The sequence below is a fragment of the Capricornis sumatraensis genome, chromosome 1 (assembly GCF_032405125.1).
Source record: "Capricornis sumatraensis isolate serow.1 chromosome 1, serow.2, whole genome shotgun sequence".
NCBI lineage: Eukaryota > Metazoa > Chordata > Mammalia > Artiodactyla > Bovidae > Capricornis > Capricornis sumatraensis.
In genome coordinates this window covers 148,987,658-149,007,886 of record NC_091069.1, presented here as the reverse complement: position 1 = coordinate 149,007,886, position 20,229 = coordinate 148,987,658, and the positions used below count along the sequence as shown (strand labels likewise).

Below are 20,229 nucleotides of genomic sequence, written 5' to 3'. Positions count from 1 at the left end.
CAATTTTCACTTTTCACTTTTCACTTTCATGCATTGGAGAAGGAAATGGCAACCCACTCCAGTCTTCTTGCCTGGAGAATCCCAGGGATGGGGGAGCCTGGTGGGCTGCCCTGTATGGGGTCGCACAGAGTCAGACACGACTGAAGTGACTTAGCAGCATAAGGTTTAATAAAATGCTCAAGTGCAGTAAATACACTCATTAATGTGCAAATAGCCCTCTTCTTCTCTAGAGAGTCTACAAAGATAGTAATTCATTCCATACTATTTGTAGAGTGTCTGCTGGGATCCAGTCCAAGTTATTTCCCCAACTTTTATGTATCAGGAAAGGCACTATATTTTAGTTGAATGAATTAGCCATTTTATATTAGTCATATATGTCACCACAGTTCGTAATTCCTAGGTGTTTTCCTTCTCTAAAAGATAAAGTATCATAGTATTTTCAGTGTATCAATAATAAGCCCATGTCCTCTTTATATGGATCAAATCTCTTAGTCTAATGAGATGTATGGCTACACAAGAGCGAGTAACTATTCAAACATGTATTGGAGCCTTCATCAAATGAAAGTGTTTGAACTTTCTTCTGAAATTAGAATAAAAATGTAGTTCCTTGGCCAAATCTAATCAAGATTGCCGGGAGAAATATCAGTAACCTCAGATATGCAGATGACACCATCCTCATGGCAGAAAGTGAAGAGGAACTAAAAAGCCTCTTGATGAAAGTGAAAGAGGAGAGTGAAAAAGTTGGCTTCAAGCTCAACATTCAGAAAATGAAGATCATGGCATCTGGTTCCATCCCTTCATGGCAAATAGATGGGGAAACAGTGGAAACAGTGTCAGACTTTATTTTTTGAGGCTCCAAAATCACTGCAGATGGTGATTGCAGCCATGAAATTAAAAGACGCTTACTCCTTGGAAGAAAAGTTATGACCAACCCAGATAGCATCTTGAAAAGCAGAGACATTACTCTGCCAACAAAGGTCTGTCTAGTCAAGGCTATGGTTTTTCCAGTAGTCACGTGTGGATGAGAAAGTTGTACTGTGAAGAAAGCTGAGCACCGAAGAATTGATGCTTTCGAACTGTGGTGTTGGAGAAGACTCTTGAGAGTCCCGTGGACTGCAAGGAGATCCAACCAGTCTATTCTGAAGGAGATCAGCCCTGGGATTTCTTTAGAGGGAATGATGCTGAAGCTGAAACTCCAGTACTTTGGCCAACTCATTTGAAGAGTTGACTCATTGGAAAAGACTCTGATGCTGGATTGGAGGCAGGAGGAGAAGGGGACGACAGAGGATGAGATGGCTGGATGGCATCACTGATTCGATGGATGTGAGTCTGAGTGAACTCCGGGAGTTGGTGATGGACAGGGAGGCCTGGCATGCTGCGATTCATGGGGTCGCAAAGAGTCGGACACGACTGAGGGACTCAACTGAACTGAACTGATACCAGCTGCCTTTAGTTCACTCTACTTCTTAAACTGTTTTCACCATACCTAGCACAGAACAGATGATCAGTAGAATCAGTTCACACAATTCTAAAGCTTCTCATCTGTATGTCAAAGTAGAAATGAGTGGAGGCTAACTAGACTAATACCTGATAGATACTAGCAGGTAATAGCAAAGCCCTCCATTCTCACAACATATCAAATCCAGTAAAACATTCAGATAGAGGTGACATTTCTATGGGCTGTCCTTACTTTGTTATATTCCAGTTTTTAATTTAATATAATATTAGTGCTTACTAACTGATGTTGAAGCTGAAATTCCAATACTTTGGCCATCTGATGCGAATAGCTGACTCATTTGAAAAGACCCTGATTCTGGGAAAGATTGAGAGCAGGAGGAGAAGGGGATGACAGAGGATGAGATGGCTGGATGGCATCACCGACTCAATGGACATGGGTTTGGGTGAACTCTGGGAGTTAGTGATGGACAGGGAGGCCTGGCGTGCTGCGGTTCATGGGGTCGCAAAGAGTCAGACATGACTGAACAACTGAACTGAACTGAACTTACTAACACCACATCACATTATCTTCAAAGTATTATCTTTTAGTCCTTTAATGTTGCCCTCTTTGTCTCTAACTCATATCACTATGTATTATGTTTCCATTTCTGGTAATCCCAGAAAACTCTGTTCACTACCCCAGAGCCATTTAACAGACCAGTCACACATGTTTGGGTTTTCCTGTTGAAACTTTGAAAGCAGATCTCAACCATCTTTATTCTTTTTCCTTAACAAAAGGAGTATCCCTTGTTACTCCAAAGGAATACCCTTTGACAAACCCCAAATAGGAGTAAATAGAACAAATTTGTTGAGACTATTTTGGCAAGGCAAATACAGTTGCCTTAACTACCAGTTTTCTACGTCCCAGCCGGTAATAGTTCACCACCAAATTTTATGTTGCACCCTCACTAATTCATTTCTCTTGCTGATATCACCATCTTCTGCTCTACATACTTTATTTTACATGTTTGTTGCATCACTCAGTCTATTTCTTTTTTAATATTTAGTTAGTACTTGACTGTGCTGGGTCTTAATTGCAGCCTGCAGGCTCTTTCAGTTGCAGCATGTGAACTCTTAGTTGTGGCATATGGGTTCTAGTTACCTGATCAGGGATTGAACCTAGGCCCCCTGCTCAGAGTCTTAGCCAATGGACCACCAGAGAAGTCCCTCATTCAGTCTGCCTCTTTGTGTTCTGATATAATTTCCATTTTGTCAATGCTTTTAAAAAATAAACAAGCCATGTTTCTAGATATATTCCCTTTTTTGCCTTTATTAACACATTCTGCTAAATCACAGAAATTTGAAGCTATATCATCTAAATTCCATTGATAAGATATGTCTCCCATGTATGCATTCATGTTAAGTTTCTTCAGTAGTGTCCAAGTCTAGGCGATGGACTGTAGCCCACCAGGCTCCTCTGTCCAATGGGATTCTCCAGGCAGGAATACTGGAGTGAGTTGCCATGCCCTTCTCCCATGTCTCCCATAACTTGCCTCAAAAAACCTCCACTGTCTCAAACCAAAGATTAGTTTTCAGTTACCTTAGCACCAAAACCCCAAAAGACCCTCCTGACCCATCCTTCTGCACAAGGGTCATTTAATAAGACCACTGTAGATTTCAAATGTAGAATGATAACCAAATTCTTAAGATGAAATAGGCTTACCCATTGTTTATTTACTCAAATTATTACCCAAGTTCACCTAAATTTAAGCAAAAAATACCAAACAAGTGAAGTATCAGCACACATAACAGCAACATGACAGAGGTCTTAGATACCCAGATACAGCTTCCAAAGTCATTCTCTGAATGCAAATTGTTGTTGTGTGGCTTTTCCCTAGTTGCAGGGAGTGGAGGCTACTCTCTTTTGCAGTGTACAGGCTTCTCATTGTGATGGCTTTTCTTGTTGCAGAGCAGGGGCCCTAGGGCACCTGAGCTTCAGTAGTTGTGGTTCCTGGGCTCTAGAGCATAGGCTCAATAGTAGTGGCACACAAGCTTAGTTGGCAAGTGGGATCTTCCTGGACCAGGAATCGAACCTGTGTCTCCTGCATAGTCCAGTGGATTATTTACCACTGAGCCACCCAGGGAAACCCTCACATCCACTTTTTAGTGCATCTGCATTCTACAAAACACAGACTGTACAATAAACAATTTTAAGATACTTGACATACAATATATTTAGGAACATTTCAGAGCAGCAATCAATTTGTTCCAACCCTGCTTAGAATTTAATTTATCCCAAGTTGATGCATCTCTTGAGTTGACATGACAAGGCTGTATAAATGTCAGTCCCTCAGGGGGCCATCAAACTGGAGGAAAATGCTGAAGTTTAACTTAACCTTTATTTCCAAGGTAATGTGTGGATTTTGTTGAAAACAATCCTGATAAAACCACGTATTACTTGTGCAATTGTGAAGATATTAAAAGATATTATAACATATACGGTAGTTCCCCCTTATCACAGTTTTGCTTTCTGCAGTTTCCATTACCCAAAGACAATGATGGTCTCAAGATATTAAATGGTTGCAGAAATAAATAATTCAGAAGTTTTAAATTGTACACAATCTAAGTAGCATAATGAAATTTCACACCATCCTACTCCATCCTTCTGGGATGTGAACCATTCCACTTGCCTAGCATGCTGCTAAGTCACTTCAGTCGTGTCCGACTCTGTGAGACCCCATAGATGGCAGCCCACCAGGCTCCTCCATCCCTGGGTCTCCAGGCAAGAACACTGGAGTGGGTTGCCATTTCCTTCTCCAACACATGAAAGTAAAAAGTGAAAGTGAAGTCGCTCAGTCCAACCCTCAGCGACCCCACAGACTGCAGCCTTCCAGGCTCCTCCCTCCATGGGATTTTCCAGACAAGAGTACTGGAGTGGGGTGCCATTGCCTTCATAGACACTATCATACATGCTGTATATGTATACACTTCCCATCCCTAGTCACTTAATAGCTGTCTGGATTATCAGATTGGCTGTTGCAGTGCTTATGTTCAAGTAACCCTCATTTGACTTAATGTTAGCCCTTAAACACAAGAGTAGTGACATTGGCAATTTGACAATGAAAAGCCATAAAGTGCTTCCTTTAAGTGAAAATATGAAAGTTCTCAGTTTAATAGGAAAAAATCATATGCTGAGGTTGTTAAATTTTATGGTAAGAACATTCATGAAAGTGTAAAGAAAGAAAAAGAAACTCTTGTTGATTTTGCTGTTGTACCTCAAACTGCAAAAGTTACAGCCACAGTGTATGATAAGTGCTTAGTTAAGACTGAAAAGACATTAAAGTTGTGGTAGAAAAAAGGAAACAGAGTTCAAAACTAATAGCAGTTTCAGGCATCCACAGGGGATCTTGGACTGGATTCCCCACAGATGAGGGGTGACTACTGTAGTTGTTTTTGCAAATACCTCAAATAAAACATGTTGTACCAGGTACATTAAGAGATAAATATATTTACCTGTACATAAATGAAAAGTATTTAAGATTTACTTTAAAAACACCAATAGTAAATACAGAAAAAATATTTTATTCAGAAAGAACTTAAAATGTTAAGGAAACCAATTTAGTTTATAAAATAAGTTTCAAAGACTGAAATTGCTAAAAGTCACCTACAAGAATGGATAGCTTTTGAAGTTTTTTAATCATGTGGGATATTTTTAAAATAAGTTTTATTATTGGGGCTAATTTGAAATAATCTTGAGACTATACAAACAAGTTGACTTTTTAAAATAATATTTATATGATAAATTTAAATGATAAAAGAAATTTACCACATGCTTATATTTTTAGATAATATTTTTAGTATATTTATTGGAACTGTTGAGATCTAAAATGTTTTTAAAATACTAGAACAACAAGCATATTTAGTCTTAAACAACTTAAATTTCATTCTCATTTTGTGTAACTATTTTTCCTAAATGTATGTGCTAAGAAAAAGCAGATTGTCCAAGGAACACTGTTTTGCTAACAGAGGATTTGAATTATTTATGTCTATTTAATACTTCTGAAATAAACTGGAATATATATATACATATATTCCCCCCATCTGTGAAGAATCCATTCCAAGACCCCCTGTATATGCCTGAATACATATATGAACACATCCCAAATTGAAGTACATTAGTGGTAGAGAATTCACCGACACCAGTTTTCACCCACACCTTTACATACTAAAGTGAAAATGAAAGAGAAGTCGCTCAGTCATGTCTGACTCTTCGCGACCCCATGGACTGCAGCCTATCAGGCTCCTCCGTCCATGGAATTTTCCAGGCAAGAGTACTGGAGTGGGGCCAGGTTCTTATCTCTGATCTAGGCTCCTTGCCTTCCTCCTACTAAAAACTTTCTTTACTACTTCCTTCTACTAAAAACTGATAGGAATAGTAATGCAACCAAGGCTGATGTCTGAGATTGCTTTTTTATTACACTCAAATATTCCTAAACTTATAAGTTATTGAATATCATGCTATATTATGCTACAGACAATATTCCTGATAAAAATAGTATGTAGAGTTACAAGTAGGAGCTGTGGTTAATTTTGATCCTCAATTCTTTAATTCATGCCTGCTTCCATTTTTCTTCCTAAGATCCACCAAATGTTTAGAACCTTTTTCTTTATCCTAACTTTTATCACTAAACAATGCATTTCTCATCAGGAATATATTCTGTCAAGAAGTAGACGTTTATCCATCTACTGTAGTTATTGTGCATGGAAGAGAACAGTGACACTTTATTACTGGCAGGGCCAGAGCAGTGAACTGGGGTAAGGAACTAAGTGCCTAACCCTATCTGCCAGTCTCTGAGCTGTTTCTAGGAAACTGTCAATTACTATCAGGAATTTTTTAAGTCTCAGGAAAATGGTTAATTTGCAAAAGCTTAGTGTCTAGATAAAGATGGAGCAGTGTTTCTAAATGAGCTAGTTATAGGTAAGTTACCAAAATTTTACTGGCCCCATATACAGGTAAAAAATAGTAGGAAGTTCACAGACCATGCTGATCTCTAGTTCTCTGATGAAATGGCAGAGCCATGGCAAATCTTTAGGAATTGGGGCATTTTTAGAAGACAGTAGAAAACAAACAGTTTGAAAATTGTCTAGCAACTATTCATTTCTTCATTATTCTTTTCAAAGCACTTATAACCTCTTTGTTTCTCAGGCTATAAATAAAAGGATTTAGTAGAGGAATTATTATTGTATAAAATAAAGAATATATTTTGTTGTGATCTTCAGAGGGACCAGACCCAGGACACACATACATGAAGAAGAGAGTGCCATAGAACAAGGAAACAGATAGAAGGTGGGCACTGCATGTGGAGAAGGCTTTGCTCCTGCCCTTTTCAGACTTCTTTTTCAGAATGATAAACAGGATAAAGGTGTAAGAGACCATGATGGTCATAAAAGTGAAAACTTGTATAAAAGCTGAAAAGATAAACACCAGAAGTGTATTAAGTGTAGAATCAGTGCACGAAATTTTGAACAGTTGTAAAATTTCACAGTAGAAATAATGTATTACATTGGTCCTACAGAAAGTTAATCTGAATAACAAACCCACATGAATGGCTGAATGCAGAAAACCAATGAAATATGAAACACCTATAGACTGAATACAGAGTCTGTTGGACATGACTACTGAATAAAGCAAAGGGTTGCATATGGCTGCATAGCGGTCATAGGCCATGACCACCAGGAGGAAACATTCTGTGGTGGCAGTAGACCCAAAAAAATAAAATTGGGTCAGACAGTCAAAGAGAGCTATTACATGATTCTTTGATAAAAAATTTATAAACATTTTTGGAGTCACGGAAGAGGAACAACAAGCATCTGCAAAGGCCAAGCTGCCCAGGAATAAGTACATGGGGGTGTGAAGATGGGGGTCCTTCCAGATGAGAAAAATCAGCCCAAGGTTGCCCGCCATGGTGGTGAGGTAGATGCCCAGGAACACCAGGAACAGGGGGACCTGCAGCCCTGGGAGATCTGTGAGTCCTGTGAGAACAAACTCCGTCCCCAGAGTCACATTTTCTTTTGCCATATCTGACCAGCTAATCACTAAAATGAAAGAATAAGTGAGGGAAAATTAACAAAAGAATCATAAAAACAGTGGATTGTTAAGTTACTGACATGGTAGACATGCTTCTCATTTAATTAGTAGTTCTTAATTTTTACCTTCACTTATCTACTTTTATATATATTCAAAGTTATCTGTAATAAAATGTTTTAAAATTAGATTCACTTAAATTGATAGGTAAATTTGCATTTACCAAATTCAAATGCAAATCCTTTTCAATCTAACATGGATAACTTACAGTTTTTAGAATTGCTTGAACTCACTGAAATTCATATGGAAGAAAATAACTTCTCATTCTGCCCAAGAAAAATATAAATGTGGAGTAGTCAAGAATACCTTAATTGATGTTGAATAATAATGTAGAGACATGATAATCAAAACATTAAGATAGTGGCATAAGAAGAAGCCAGAGGATCAGTGAAACAGAAAAGAGAACTCAGAAGTGGGTTCCAATATATATGGGAATGTGGCATGAAACAAATATGATATTTCAGTTCAGTAGGAAAAGGACAGTTGATTTAATGGGTTATGCTGACACTCTTTGCTATCTGTGTGGAATGATTAGTAAATAAGGTTAGTCTCCTACCCCTCACCATAGATATTGTCTTAAGTAATTGAGAAGACAGTGATGTGACATAGGGAATAGAGAAATTGTTGTCCAAGAGAAGGAAGCCAGTAAAATAGATAGCTTGAATGCACAGCAAAACAATATCCAACAGAGTCAAAGGGTATATAATTAGTTTGGAAATATATCATCCATGTATATGAAAGACATAGATTTATGTCTATAATATAAAATAACTTAAGAATAGATTTAAAAGGCAAGCAATCTAATAGACGAATGAGTAAATGACAAGAATAAGCAAGTTTACAGATGAAGAAATCAAAATAACTAAAAATAAAATAAAAAGATGCCCAAATTTCTATGTCAAAAATACACACATGTGAACAAGAACAAAAACAAAAATGGAAGGATACTTCCTTTCTCATATATCAAAATAGCAGAAATAAAAACAAATAAAAATACTCAACATTGACTAAAGTGAGAAAAGTGTTACTTTCATATGTTACTTGGGGAACTATGAATTGCAACAGCCTTTTCTTGAAAAGCAATTTTATGCAATCCCATTGAAGTTTTTAAAATACATATATCTTTTCATCTATCATTTATATATATGTATATATATATCCTAGAAATAAAAGCACTGCTATGCAAAGGTAAATATACAAAGAATATTTACTGTATTATTGTTCAGAGTAGCAAAGACCATGCTGTTCACAGGGTTCTCAAAATTGGGAAAGGAGTACATCAAGGCTATATATTGTTACCTTGCTTATTTAATTTATATGCAGAGTACATCATATGAAATGCTGGGCTGGATGACTCACAAGTGGAATCAAGATTGCCAAAGCAATATCAACAACCTCAAATATGCAGATGATACCACCCTAATGGCAGAAAGTGAAGAGGAACTAAAGTGCCTCTTGAGGAGGGTGAAAGACAAGAGTCAAAAACCTGACTTAAGGTTCAGCATTCAAAAATGTTAAGATCATGGCATCCGGTCCCATCACTTCATGGCAAGTAGAGGGGGAAAAAGTGAAAACAGTGACAACTTTTATTTTAATGGGATCCAAAATCACTGTAGGTAGTGACTGCAGCCACAAAATTAAAAGACACTTCCTCCTTGGAAGAAGAGCTATGACAAACCTAGATAGAATATTAAAAGCAAAAATATCACTATGCCAACAAAGGTCCATCTTGTCAAAGCTATGGCCTTTCCAGTAGTCATGTACAGATGTGAGAGTTGCCATAAAGAAGGCTGAACACCATAGAACTGATGCTTTCAAATAGTGGTGCTGGAGAAGAGTCTTGAGAGTCCCTTGGACTTAAAGGAGATATATTTCAAAGGAAATCACTCCTTGATGTCCATTGGAAGAACTGATGCTGAAGCTGAAGCTCCAATACTTTCTCTAATGAGAATAGCTGACTCATTGAGGAAGACCTTGATGCTGGGAAAGATTGAGAGCAAGAAGAGAAGGGGGTGACAGAGGATGAGATGGTTGGATGGCATCACCGACTCAATGGACATGAGTTTGAGCAAATTCTGGAAGACAGTGAAGGACAAGGAAGGCTGGCACGCTGCAGTCCATGGGATAGCAAAAAGCTGGACACAACAGCAAAGACAAGATGTGGCAACAGTGAAATGGGTAAATAAAACAGAGTACATTCATATTATGGGATATAGTTCAATCATGAAAAAAGAACTCTTCTACCTAATTTTAATTTTGGAATTTCTGCAATGTATAATTATTGCAGAAGAGCAAGATCCAAAAAAGTATAAAACGTGTGGTCTCATCATTGTAAAACTAGCAATGTATTTTTTAAAATCTCTATTTTTCATTGAGAAACATGGATAATAAACACTAAATTTATAGCTCTGGTTTTTCTGGAGTGAGAGTAGAGATAGTAATAATTGAAGTAGAGGGGAGTGAAAGTCAGAATAACAGTTCCATTAGAAAAGCAGCAAATATATATATAGAGAGATATATATCTGATATATATAGATAGATATCAGAAATATTAACTGGAAATTTAGAATCTTAAGAAATACTTACCCTGCATCAGTTGGCTCAACTCTTTTTAGAATCTGAAATAACCAAATCATTGCTATCCTGTAATGTATTAATATAATTTAATATAATTTAGACAAAAGTAGTAACTTTTGTGAATTTTTTTTTCAAGAGTTACATAGCAGAGTCTTTTAAAGTTACCTTTAGACTTTAGCGTACATACTCATGATTCCATGAAATTAAAGAATTTTTATTATATATAATAAGCCTGAAGCCAGAATTCCCATTCTGAAAATTACAAACAAGTTAACTTTAGGCTTCATAGCTTATCTCTCAAATTTTAAAACTTCATATTTATAAAATAACCCCTGATTTTTTTCTATTTTTCATTCTTCTGTTAAAGTTTCTTATTAAGAAATATCAACAAATGTGTTATCTACACAGCAAAAATTCTAACTGAAATATTCATGTTTAGACATAGATTAACTTGCTTGCCCAGATTTTGTTTGCTGACTTGAAAAAGGAAAAGACCTGTCTAGGGTTTTAATGTCTTATGTAGATATTTTCTTATCATACAGGCAAATTACAAAGCTATAATAATGAAAATATGAAAATGTCTGCATCCTCACCCAGCTCCTGTAAAATATGGGAAACTGAAAATGTGCCACTTTTCTCAAAGTAACATAAAAGGTACAGAAATGAAGCACAATTATTTATGGATGGCTTTTTCTTGGAAATGCAAAACTGGAAGAATATAACATTTCTTTCTCTTATTTGAAAACCCATTCTTAAAAAGTTTTGAAATTTCTTTAATGCTTCCAAATTATTCCCAGTAGGTAGGATGAAGTCAAAGTTGTTCTACTGGGCATTGTAAGCTAAGCATCAAATCATTATACACTTATAGTTATAACAATTAAAACTATCCATTGTGTCCTCAAGGTTCACTTTGGGGACATGTTTAAAAATATCACTGAACAGGGTAGAGAATAAACTTGTTTGCCTTCCTCTTTTTTTTTTTTTTTTGATGCTTCCACTCCCCAACTACCTACCTGACTTGCTTACTTGAAACTCCCAAAGGTACCTTAGAATTAACATGTCCAAATCTGAAATTATGATCTTCCTCTATTCCGCCCTCAAACCTGGTATTCTTCCAGTGTTTCCTGTGTCACAGAAAATAGGGTCACAAACCAAGAGTTCATCTGTCAGTGATGTCTTAAATCCAATATTTCTTTTTATGCAGTCAGTACTACAATCTAAAATACATTCATCTCTTGCCTGGCTTATTAAATAACCTCCTAACTATACGATATGCATCTCTTAACACAGTCATCCGATGTATTTTCCACACTGACACAGGACTGATTTTTATAAAATGTATACTGTTTCACTACCACACCACAATACATGCTCGCCCCTATTTAAATGTTATTAATAATTTTTCATTGCACATAAAATGACAGCTGAAGTTCTTTTTCTAGTTTTTTATTTTATATTGGAGTATTGTTGATTAACAATGTCGTGTTAGTTTTGGATGTACAGAAAAGTGATTCAGTTATACATATACATGTATCTATTCTATGGACTCTGTGGCTGTGTAACTACACTATGTAACTACTGGCTCTGTAGTTGTGGCACACAGACTCTGTATTTGCAGCACATGGGCTCAGTTGCACTCCAGCATGTGGGGTCCCTGTTCCCTGACCAGGGGTCAAACCCATGTCCCCCACACACACTGCAAGGCAGACTCTCAACCATTGGAACACCAGGGAAGCTCCATTACCCATTTTAAATATAGTAGTGTGTACGTATCAATCCCAGACTCCTGATCTATCCCTCTCCCTGATCCTAACCCTCATGTCACCGTAAGTTCACTCTCTAAGTCTGTAGGACTGTTTCAGTCAACCACTGAAACTCTTAAGCTTCATATTCACATCCCTGTACTGAGAAATAAGCCCAATAATTAACTGGATGCAGTTAAGGAATTTTATTGCATTGTATGTGTGTATTTTTTTACAGAACGTTAACTGAACTTATAGATATTTTTCAATATCTAAGTAAACTGACAAAATAGAAGTTAATTTCTCATTCATGATAAATATAAATCACATGTTCCAAATTGTTAGACTATTCTATCCCAACTGATGATTCAAAGTTCTAGACACCAGCTTATCATTCAGGCATTTTCCACACAGAAGTTTCAGTACTGCTTCTGCTTTAAGCCTTGGCATTTTGGCCACGAGACATGTGGGATCGTGGCTCTCCAGCCAGCGATTGAACCTGCACCCCCTGCAGTGGCAGGTGAAGTCTTAACCACTGGACTGCCAGGGAAGTCCCCACACATAACTTTCTTCAGTGATTGTGTTCTCATCTGGATCAAGCTGGAAGGGGAAAATTCACGGGGGATTCCGACTGTGAGGGGCTTATGAGCTAGAAATAGCATATCACTTTCAATCCTAAACTCAATCATAATACTGCAGTGAACTGAAAAGGGAGACTGTGTATCTGGGAAGAAAAGAACATGCATTTGGTTATTGGCTAATTATTTCTTCTACTGTACTTCTTCTGATTATCATTTACCTTTTTTACCCTTCTTCCTGAAGCTTCCTCAATGGCTCAGTAAGTAAAGAATCTGCTTACAATGCAGGAAACACAGCAAACGTGGGTTGGATCCCTGGCTCCAGAAGATCCCCTGGAGGGGGAAATGGCAACCCACTCCAGTCTTCTTGCCTGAAAAATCCCAAGGACAGAGGAGGCTGGTGGGCTACAGTCCATGGGATCACAAATGTTGGACACAACTGAGTGACTAAGCACAATCACTGGGCAGCACTACACGACACTCCTGAAGGGAGGTACCTTGTCCGGCTTACGGACTCCACTAGATTAGACTAGACTAGACCCGCCTTCTTATGTATAGAATACTCTTGGCCTCTCGAGGCAGTCAAACCCAATTCCTATTTTGTCCCTAACTCAATAAAAAGCTGGGATTTCAAGCTGATACTTTGTTCTCTCCAGCAAACTCAGCTATGGCTCTTCCTTATGTAGATACCAATAATTTTAAAAAATATTATTTTGCATGTGTTATAATTACACACGGGCTTTCATGCATGGCTCAGTGGTGAAGATTCCACCTGCCAGTGCACAAGAGATGGGTTCTTTCCCTGGGCTGGAAGAATCCCCTGGAGGAGGGCATGGCAACCCATGCCAGTGCTCTAGCCTGGAGAATCCCATGGACAGAGGAGCCTGGTGGGCTATAGTCCATTGTGTTGCAAAAGACTGGAAAATGACTTAGCAACTAAACAACAACATAATTACACACTTCCAAAACACAATTTTGTAGTTTTTCTGTCATCCAATGGCACACATGAACTTTAAAACGTATCCATGGAACTTATCAGTTTAAATTAACATATTATCATCTTATAATGCACCAATCTGCTGTTTAACAAAATGTCCAGAAAATAAATGTTTCTTCAAATATAGAGCAAAAGAGCTAAGTTATTCCTAGAGCACGACCATCGATTTATAACATTACCCACCCCAGATAAATATAAAACACTTATAATCCTCATTTCCATGGACAGAGAAGTCTGGCAGGCTACAGTCCATGCGGTCGCAAGTGTCGGACACAACTTAGCAAGTAAACCACCACCATCAACCCTCATTCATGCTTGGTATTGGAAGAATACATTTTTCACACATCAGTAGCCATATATCTCATACCAGATATTGTATTGAATTATTCTATTTAGTAAGAGCAGCATAATTGCAAAACAACAATAGGCAATGCAACATGGCTAAGTTTTTGTTTCTACCATTTTCATCCATCCTCTATACAGTTTTGCAAAGTCTAGGATGGTAAAATAAATAAGAATGTAATGAGGATCACACTGTCACAGGCTTTGAGTTTCTGAGAATCATACTAGTTGAACCAAAAATACCTGACATGCTTCTCTGAGATGCAAACTTTTCCATTGAGTGAAGCTGGACAGTTTGCATGGGGAAGATCCTAAATGACTAGTTGAACAGAACTGCTTGTTCTAAGGAAGTTTATGCTAAAGAAGGTCACAAGTATTTGGAAGTCCTTTAAATTCTAGAGGAAACCACAGTCTAGCACTGCCTTTATCTGAGGTGTTTTGAATGCCTGCAGGATTGAACTATTAATATTTTTTAAATGTTAAATCACAGAATCTCTGGGGGGTGGGGGAATGTATATATTTATACAACATACAATCTTGAGTTGCAAAAATTTCCTCTGACAAACATTTAGGATATGGAAATCTTACATGAGGTTCCCTAAGAAAAAGAGCAAATTGCATTCACCGTGGACTATTATGGTTTGTTCATGCCTTTCAAACCAAACAATGATTCTCCTCCTTAGCTCCTTAGCTTAGCAGTAACTTGAAAATCATCTCCAAGATATCATTTATGGGTATAGAGGAAATTTTTATTAATGCTATATTTTGCTTTGCAATAGTGAAAACCAGGACTAGGGTTTTCATTTTTATTGTAGTATATTAGATTTACATTACTGTGTTAGTTTCAGGTACATAGCACAGTGATTCAATTATCTTTCTCAGATTATTTTCCACTATATGTTATTAGAAGATATTGAGTATAGTTAGTTCCCAATGATGTAGAATAAATCCTTGTTATTTACACCTATTTTATGTATAGTAGTTTGTATCAGTTAATCCTATACTCCTAATTTTCCCTTTCCTCCTTTACTTTCCCATATGGTAACCATAAATTTGTTTTTTATATCTATGAGTCTGTTTCTGTTTTGTATATAGATTCCTTTGTATTATGTCTTAGATTCCACTTATGAGTGATATATTTGTCTTTGTCTGAACCACTTTACTTAGTATAATATACTCTAGGTCCAATTGTTGCTGCAGATGGCAGTTTTTATTCTTTTCTATGGCTGAGTTATCTTCCTAAAATATCTTTAGTCAATCATATATTGACAGGCACTTTGGTAGTTATTTCTATGTCTGGGCTATTGTAAATAGTGCTGCTATGAACACCTTACCTGCCTCCTGAGAAATCTGTATGTAGGTCAAGAAGCAACAGTTAAAACTGGACATGGAACAACAGACTGGTTCCAAATAGGGAAAGGAGTATGTCAAGCCTGTATATTGTCACCCTGCTTATTTACCTATATGCAGAATACATCATGTGAAATGCTGGCCTGGATGAAGCACAAGCTGGAATCAATATTGCCAGGAGAAATATCAATAACCTCAGATATGTGGGTGACACCACCCTTATGACAAAAAGCAAAGAAGAACTAAAGAGCCTCTTGGTAAAAGAGGAGAGTGAAAAAGTTGGCTTAAAGCTCAATATTCAGAAAACTAAGATCATGGCATCTGGTCCCATCACTTCATGGGAAATAGATGGGGAAACAGTGGAAGGTGACAGACTTTATCTTTTTGGACTCCAAAATCACTGCATATGGTGACTGCAGCCATGAAATTAAAAGACTCTTGCTCCTTGGAAAAAAGCTATGACCAACCTAGATAGCATAAAAATAAGCAGAGACATTACTTTGCCAACAAAGGTCCGTCTAGTCAAGGCTATGGCTTTTCCAGCAGTCATGTATGGATGTGAGAGTTGGACTAAAGAAAGTTAAGCACAGAAGAATCGATGCTTTTGAACTGTGGTGTTGGAGAAGATTTTTCCCTGGTGGCTCAGACAGGCTTTACACTCAGGCTTTACCATCTGCCTGCAGTGCAGAAAACCTGGGTTAGATCCCTGGGTTGGGAAGATCCCCTGGAGAAGGAAATGGCAACCCACTCCAGTACTGTTGCCTAGAAAATTCCATGGATGGAGGACCTTGGTGGGCTACAGTCCATGGGGTCACAAAGAGTCGGACACAACTGAGCAACTTCACTTCACTTTGGACTGCAAGGAAATCCAACCAGTCAATCCTAAAGGAAATCAGTCCTGAATATTCATTGGAAGGACTGATGTTGAAGCTGAAACTCCAATACTTTGGCCACCTGATGGGAAGAACTGACTCATTTGAAAAGATCCTGATACTGAGAAAGATTGAAGGCAGGAGGAGAAGAGGATGACAGAGAATGAGATAGTTGGATGGCATCACCAACTCAATGGACATGAGTTTGAGTAAGCTCCTGGAGTTGGTGACAGACAAGGAAGTCTGGTGTGCTGCAGTCCAGGGGGTCGCAAAGAGTCAGACACAACCAAGTGACTGAACTGAACTGAACTGATGAACACTGGGATGCATGTATGTTTTTTAATTGGAGCTTTCATCTTAAGCAGATATATCCAGGAGTGGGATTGCTGGATCATATGATACCTCTATTTTTAGTTTTTCAAGGAAACTCCATGCTTTTTTTCATAGCTGCTGCACCAATTTACATTCCTTTCAACAGTGTACAGGGATTCCTTTTCTCTATATCCTCTCCAGCATTTCCTGTTTGTAGACTTTTTGATGATAACCATTCTGACCAGTGTGAGGTAATGTTGCATTGTGATTTTGATTTGCATTTCTCTAATAATTAATGATATTGTGCATCTTTTTATGTGCCTGTTGACCATCCTCTTTGGAGAAGTATCTATTCAGGAATTCTGTCCATTTTTTGATAGGGTTTTTTTCAATATTGAGTGTTCGAGTTATTTGTATATTTTGGATATTAACCCCTTATTAGTCACATCATTTGTAAGTATTTTCTCCCTTTCTGTAGATTGTCCATTTATTTTGTTAAAGGTTTCCTTGTTATGCAAAAGCTTTGAAGTTGAATTAGGTCCCATTTGCTTATTTTTGCTTTTATTTCTTTTGCCTTGCAGAAATGATTTAAGAAAATATTGCTATGATTTATGTCAGAGAAGGTTTTGCCTATGTTCTCTTCTAAGTTTTTGTTGGCTTCATGTCTTTTTAAAAAATTCCTTTGTTGAAGTCCAGTTTGGCTGTTTTTTAATTTGTTTATTTTGGCTATTGCATCTTAGTTGCCGTGCTAGCTTTTCTCTAGTTGTGGGGAGCATGGGTTGCTCTCTAATCACGGTGTGCAGGCTTCTCATTGTGGTGACTGCTTTTGTTTCAGACCCTGGGCTCTAGGTTGTGTGGGCTGCATTAGTTTTGGCACGTGGTCTCAGTAGTTGCAGTTCCTGGGGTCTAGAGCACAGGCTCAATAGTTGTGATGCACTGGCTTCATTTCTTTGTGGCATGTGGGATCCTCCCAGACCAGAGATAGAAACTGTCTCCTGCACTGGCAGGGGTTGGATTCTTCACCACTAGGGAAGCTGGTTTCATGTCTCATTGTTAGGTCTTTAAACCATTTTGAGTTTATTTTTGTATATGGTGTGACAGAGTGTTCTAATTTCATGATTCACATGTAGCTGTCCAACTTTCCCAACACTGCTTCTTGAAGAGATTATCTTTTCTCTGTTGTACACTTTTGTCTCCTATCAAAGATTAATTGACTGTAGGTGTGTGATTCTGTACCATTGATCTCTATGTCTATTTTTGTGCCAATACCATGCTGATTTGTAGATTTGTAGTATAGTGCGAAGGCTGGAGAGTTATGTTTCTACCTTTGTTCTTTTTTCTCAGAGTTGCTTTGGCAGTTCTGGGTCTTTTGTGGTTCTATATAATCTTTAGGATTGTTTGTTCTAGTTCTGTGAAAATGTCACGAGTATTTTGATAAGGATCACATTAAATCCATAGATTGCTTTCAGTGGTATGGTTGACAATATTCTTCCAACACAAGAGCATGGGATATCTTTCCAATTCTTTGAATATCTTAAATTTCCTTCATCAATGTTTTATGGTTTTCAGCATATGTGTCTTTCGCCCCATTGGTTAAGTTTATTCCTAAGGTGTTTTTCTGATGCTTTTTAATGGGATTTTTTTCACTCTCTCTTTCTGATATATATATATACACACACACATATTACTCTTTTTCCAATATTTCATTGTTAGTGTAAAGAAATGCAAGCCTTTTATGTATTAATCTTATATCCTGCTGCTTTGCTGAATTCATTTATTAGTTCTAATAGTTTTTGTGTGGAGATGTTAGGGTTCTCTACATAGCTTATCATGTCACCTGCAAATGGTGACAATTTTGACTTTTCCCTTCCAACTTGTGGGATTTTCTTTCTTTTTATTGTCTGATTACTGTAGTTAGGACCTCTAATTCTATGTTGAATAGAAGCAGAAAAGGATGGATCAGAGCCATATATGATTCCTTTTCAGGCCCTAATCTGTAATTTAGGCAAAAGTAGCTCTTTTCTAAAACTTCTTGGGATGAGCAAAATAATACCTCCATAAAGATGTGATCCTGCAAAAATGTTATGTTGCATAGCAAAAAGAGAGTTAGTACTGCAGCAGACCTTAAAATATGGAGATTATCCTTGTTTATCTGGGTGAGTCCACTGTAATCACAAGGGTGCTTAAAGTGGAAGAGGGAAACAGAAGAATCAGGGTCAAAAGAAAATGTAACTACAAAAGTCAGACACAGAGAGAAGCAACAGCTCTGGCTTTGATGATAGAGGAAGAGGCCATTGAGCCAAAGAATGTAGACAGTCTCTAGAAGCTGGAAAAGGAAAGGAAACAATTATCTCCCACAAAGTACAGAAAGCAATTCTGCACTAGTGATACCTTGATTTTACTCCAGTGAGATTTATGTCAGATTTCTGCACTACATGCAGCAGTATTTACAATAGCTAGGTCATGGAAGCAACCTAGATGTCCATCGACAGACGAATGAATAAAGAAGCTGTGGTACATATACAATGGAATATTATTCAGCCATATAAAGGAACACATTTGAGTCAATTCTAATGAGGTGGATGAACACAGAGCCTATTATACAGAAGGAAGTAAGTCAGAAAGAGAAAAATACTGTATATGGAATTTAGAAAGATGGTACTGATGAGCCTGTTTGCAGGGCAGCGGTGGAGATGCAGACACAGAGAACAGACTTGTGATCACAGTTGGGGAAGGAGAGGGTGGGACGAATTGAAGGAGCGGCATGGAAACATATATATTACCATATGTAAAATGGGCAGCCAGTGGGGATTTGCTATATGACACAGAGAGTTTAAACCAATGCTCTGTGACAACCTAGAGGGATGGGATGGGGTGGGAAGTGAAAGATAGGTTCAAGAGGGCTGGGACATATATATACTTACAGCTGATTCATGTTGCTGTATGGCAGAAACCAAAATAATATTGCAAAGCAATTATCCTCCAATTTACAATAAATAAATTTTTAAAAAGATTTCTGTACTACAGAAATGTAATGTGATAAATTCATATTGTTTTAAGTCACTAAGCTAGCTATGGCTTTATTTTTTAAGCCACAATGCTAATTTGTTAAAACAGCAATAGGTAACACACCACTCATACCCATCTAATTTTCCTCTTTACTTTGCAAATCTCCAGCCTCTCCAGATGCGGGATTAAAACCTGCATGTCTGAGTCCTCTCCTACCATTGCGTCTTCTGTTTTCCCTCATCATCTCCTAAAGCCAGAAGAGGTAGACTTTTCCCCCAATTTTGAGGTGTCTTCCTTTTAACAGAGTAGCAAGGTTAAATCCTCTAGTCAAATACAGAAAAATAACAGGAAAGGTCAATTCAGCAAGCCTGGTATATCAATATATACCAAAGAAGGAAATAAATGGATTTAGAAACTCTACCCATAATAATTGTTGAAAAGCAATTGCTGGTTTTTTCCACCATGAAAAGAAACATGTTAAAAATGGAAAATTAAAATTTTATTGTTTAACTTACAAAAATATTATCCTATTGACTTTGGAACTTCCTATGACTGATTTTCTCCAAAGAGACTGTAAGATGGGAGTCCTGACATGTATCATCATGTACTGATTCAGTGTCAGTTTCATCCTTAAAGATGAGTTTAAAACAACAAGAAAAAGTCAGTGATGACTGTTCTTATTGTTCATTAATTATTTTGATGATTACATTAACTTATAACTGACAATCATAGCTGGTGTAAATATTATTATTAATGCATTAACAACTATTCATTCAGTCCCTACTGTATGAAAACCCATGGCCAGTCATTATGCTTTATTTAAAAAGAGGAAAAAGTGAAGGATAATAAAAGATTTCCTGATAAATAT

The 20,229-nt window shown here is 37.4% G+C and overlaps 1 protein-coding gene across 1 annotated transcript; it reads right to left on the bottom strand.

Moving 5' to 3' along the window:
• Nucleotides 1-6,592: 6,592 nt before the first annotated feature.
• Nucleotides 6,593-7,525, bottom strand: LOC138082436 (olfactory receptor 5AC1-like). Its single transcript, XM_068975758.1, has one exon. The coding sequence runs from the start codon at nt 7,514-7,516 to the stop codon at nt 6,593-6,595; it is 924 nt and encodes a 307-aa protein (XP_068831859.1). The 5' UTR covers nt 7,517-7,525.
• Between the last annotated feature and the right edge of the window lie 12,704 nt (nt 7,526-20,229).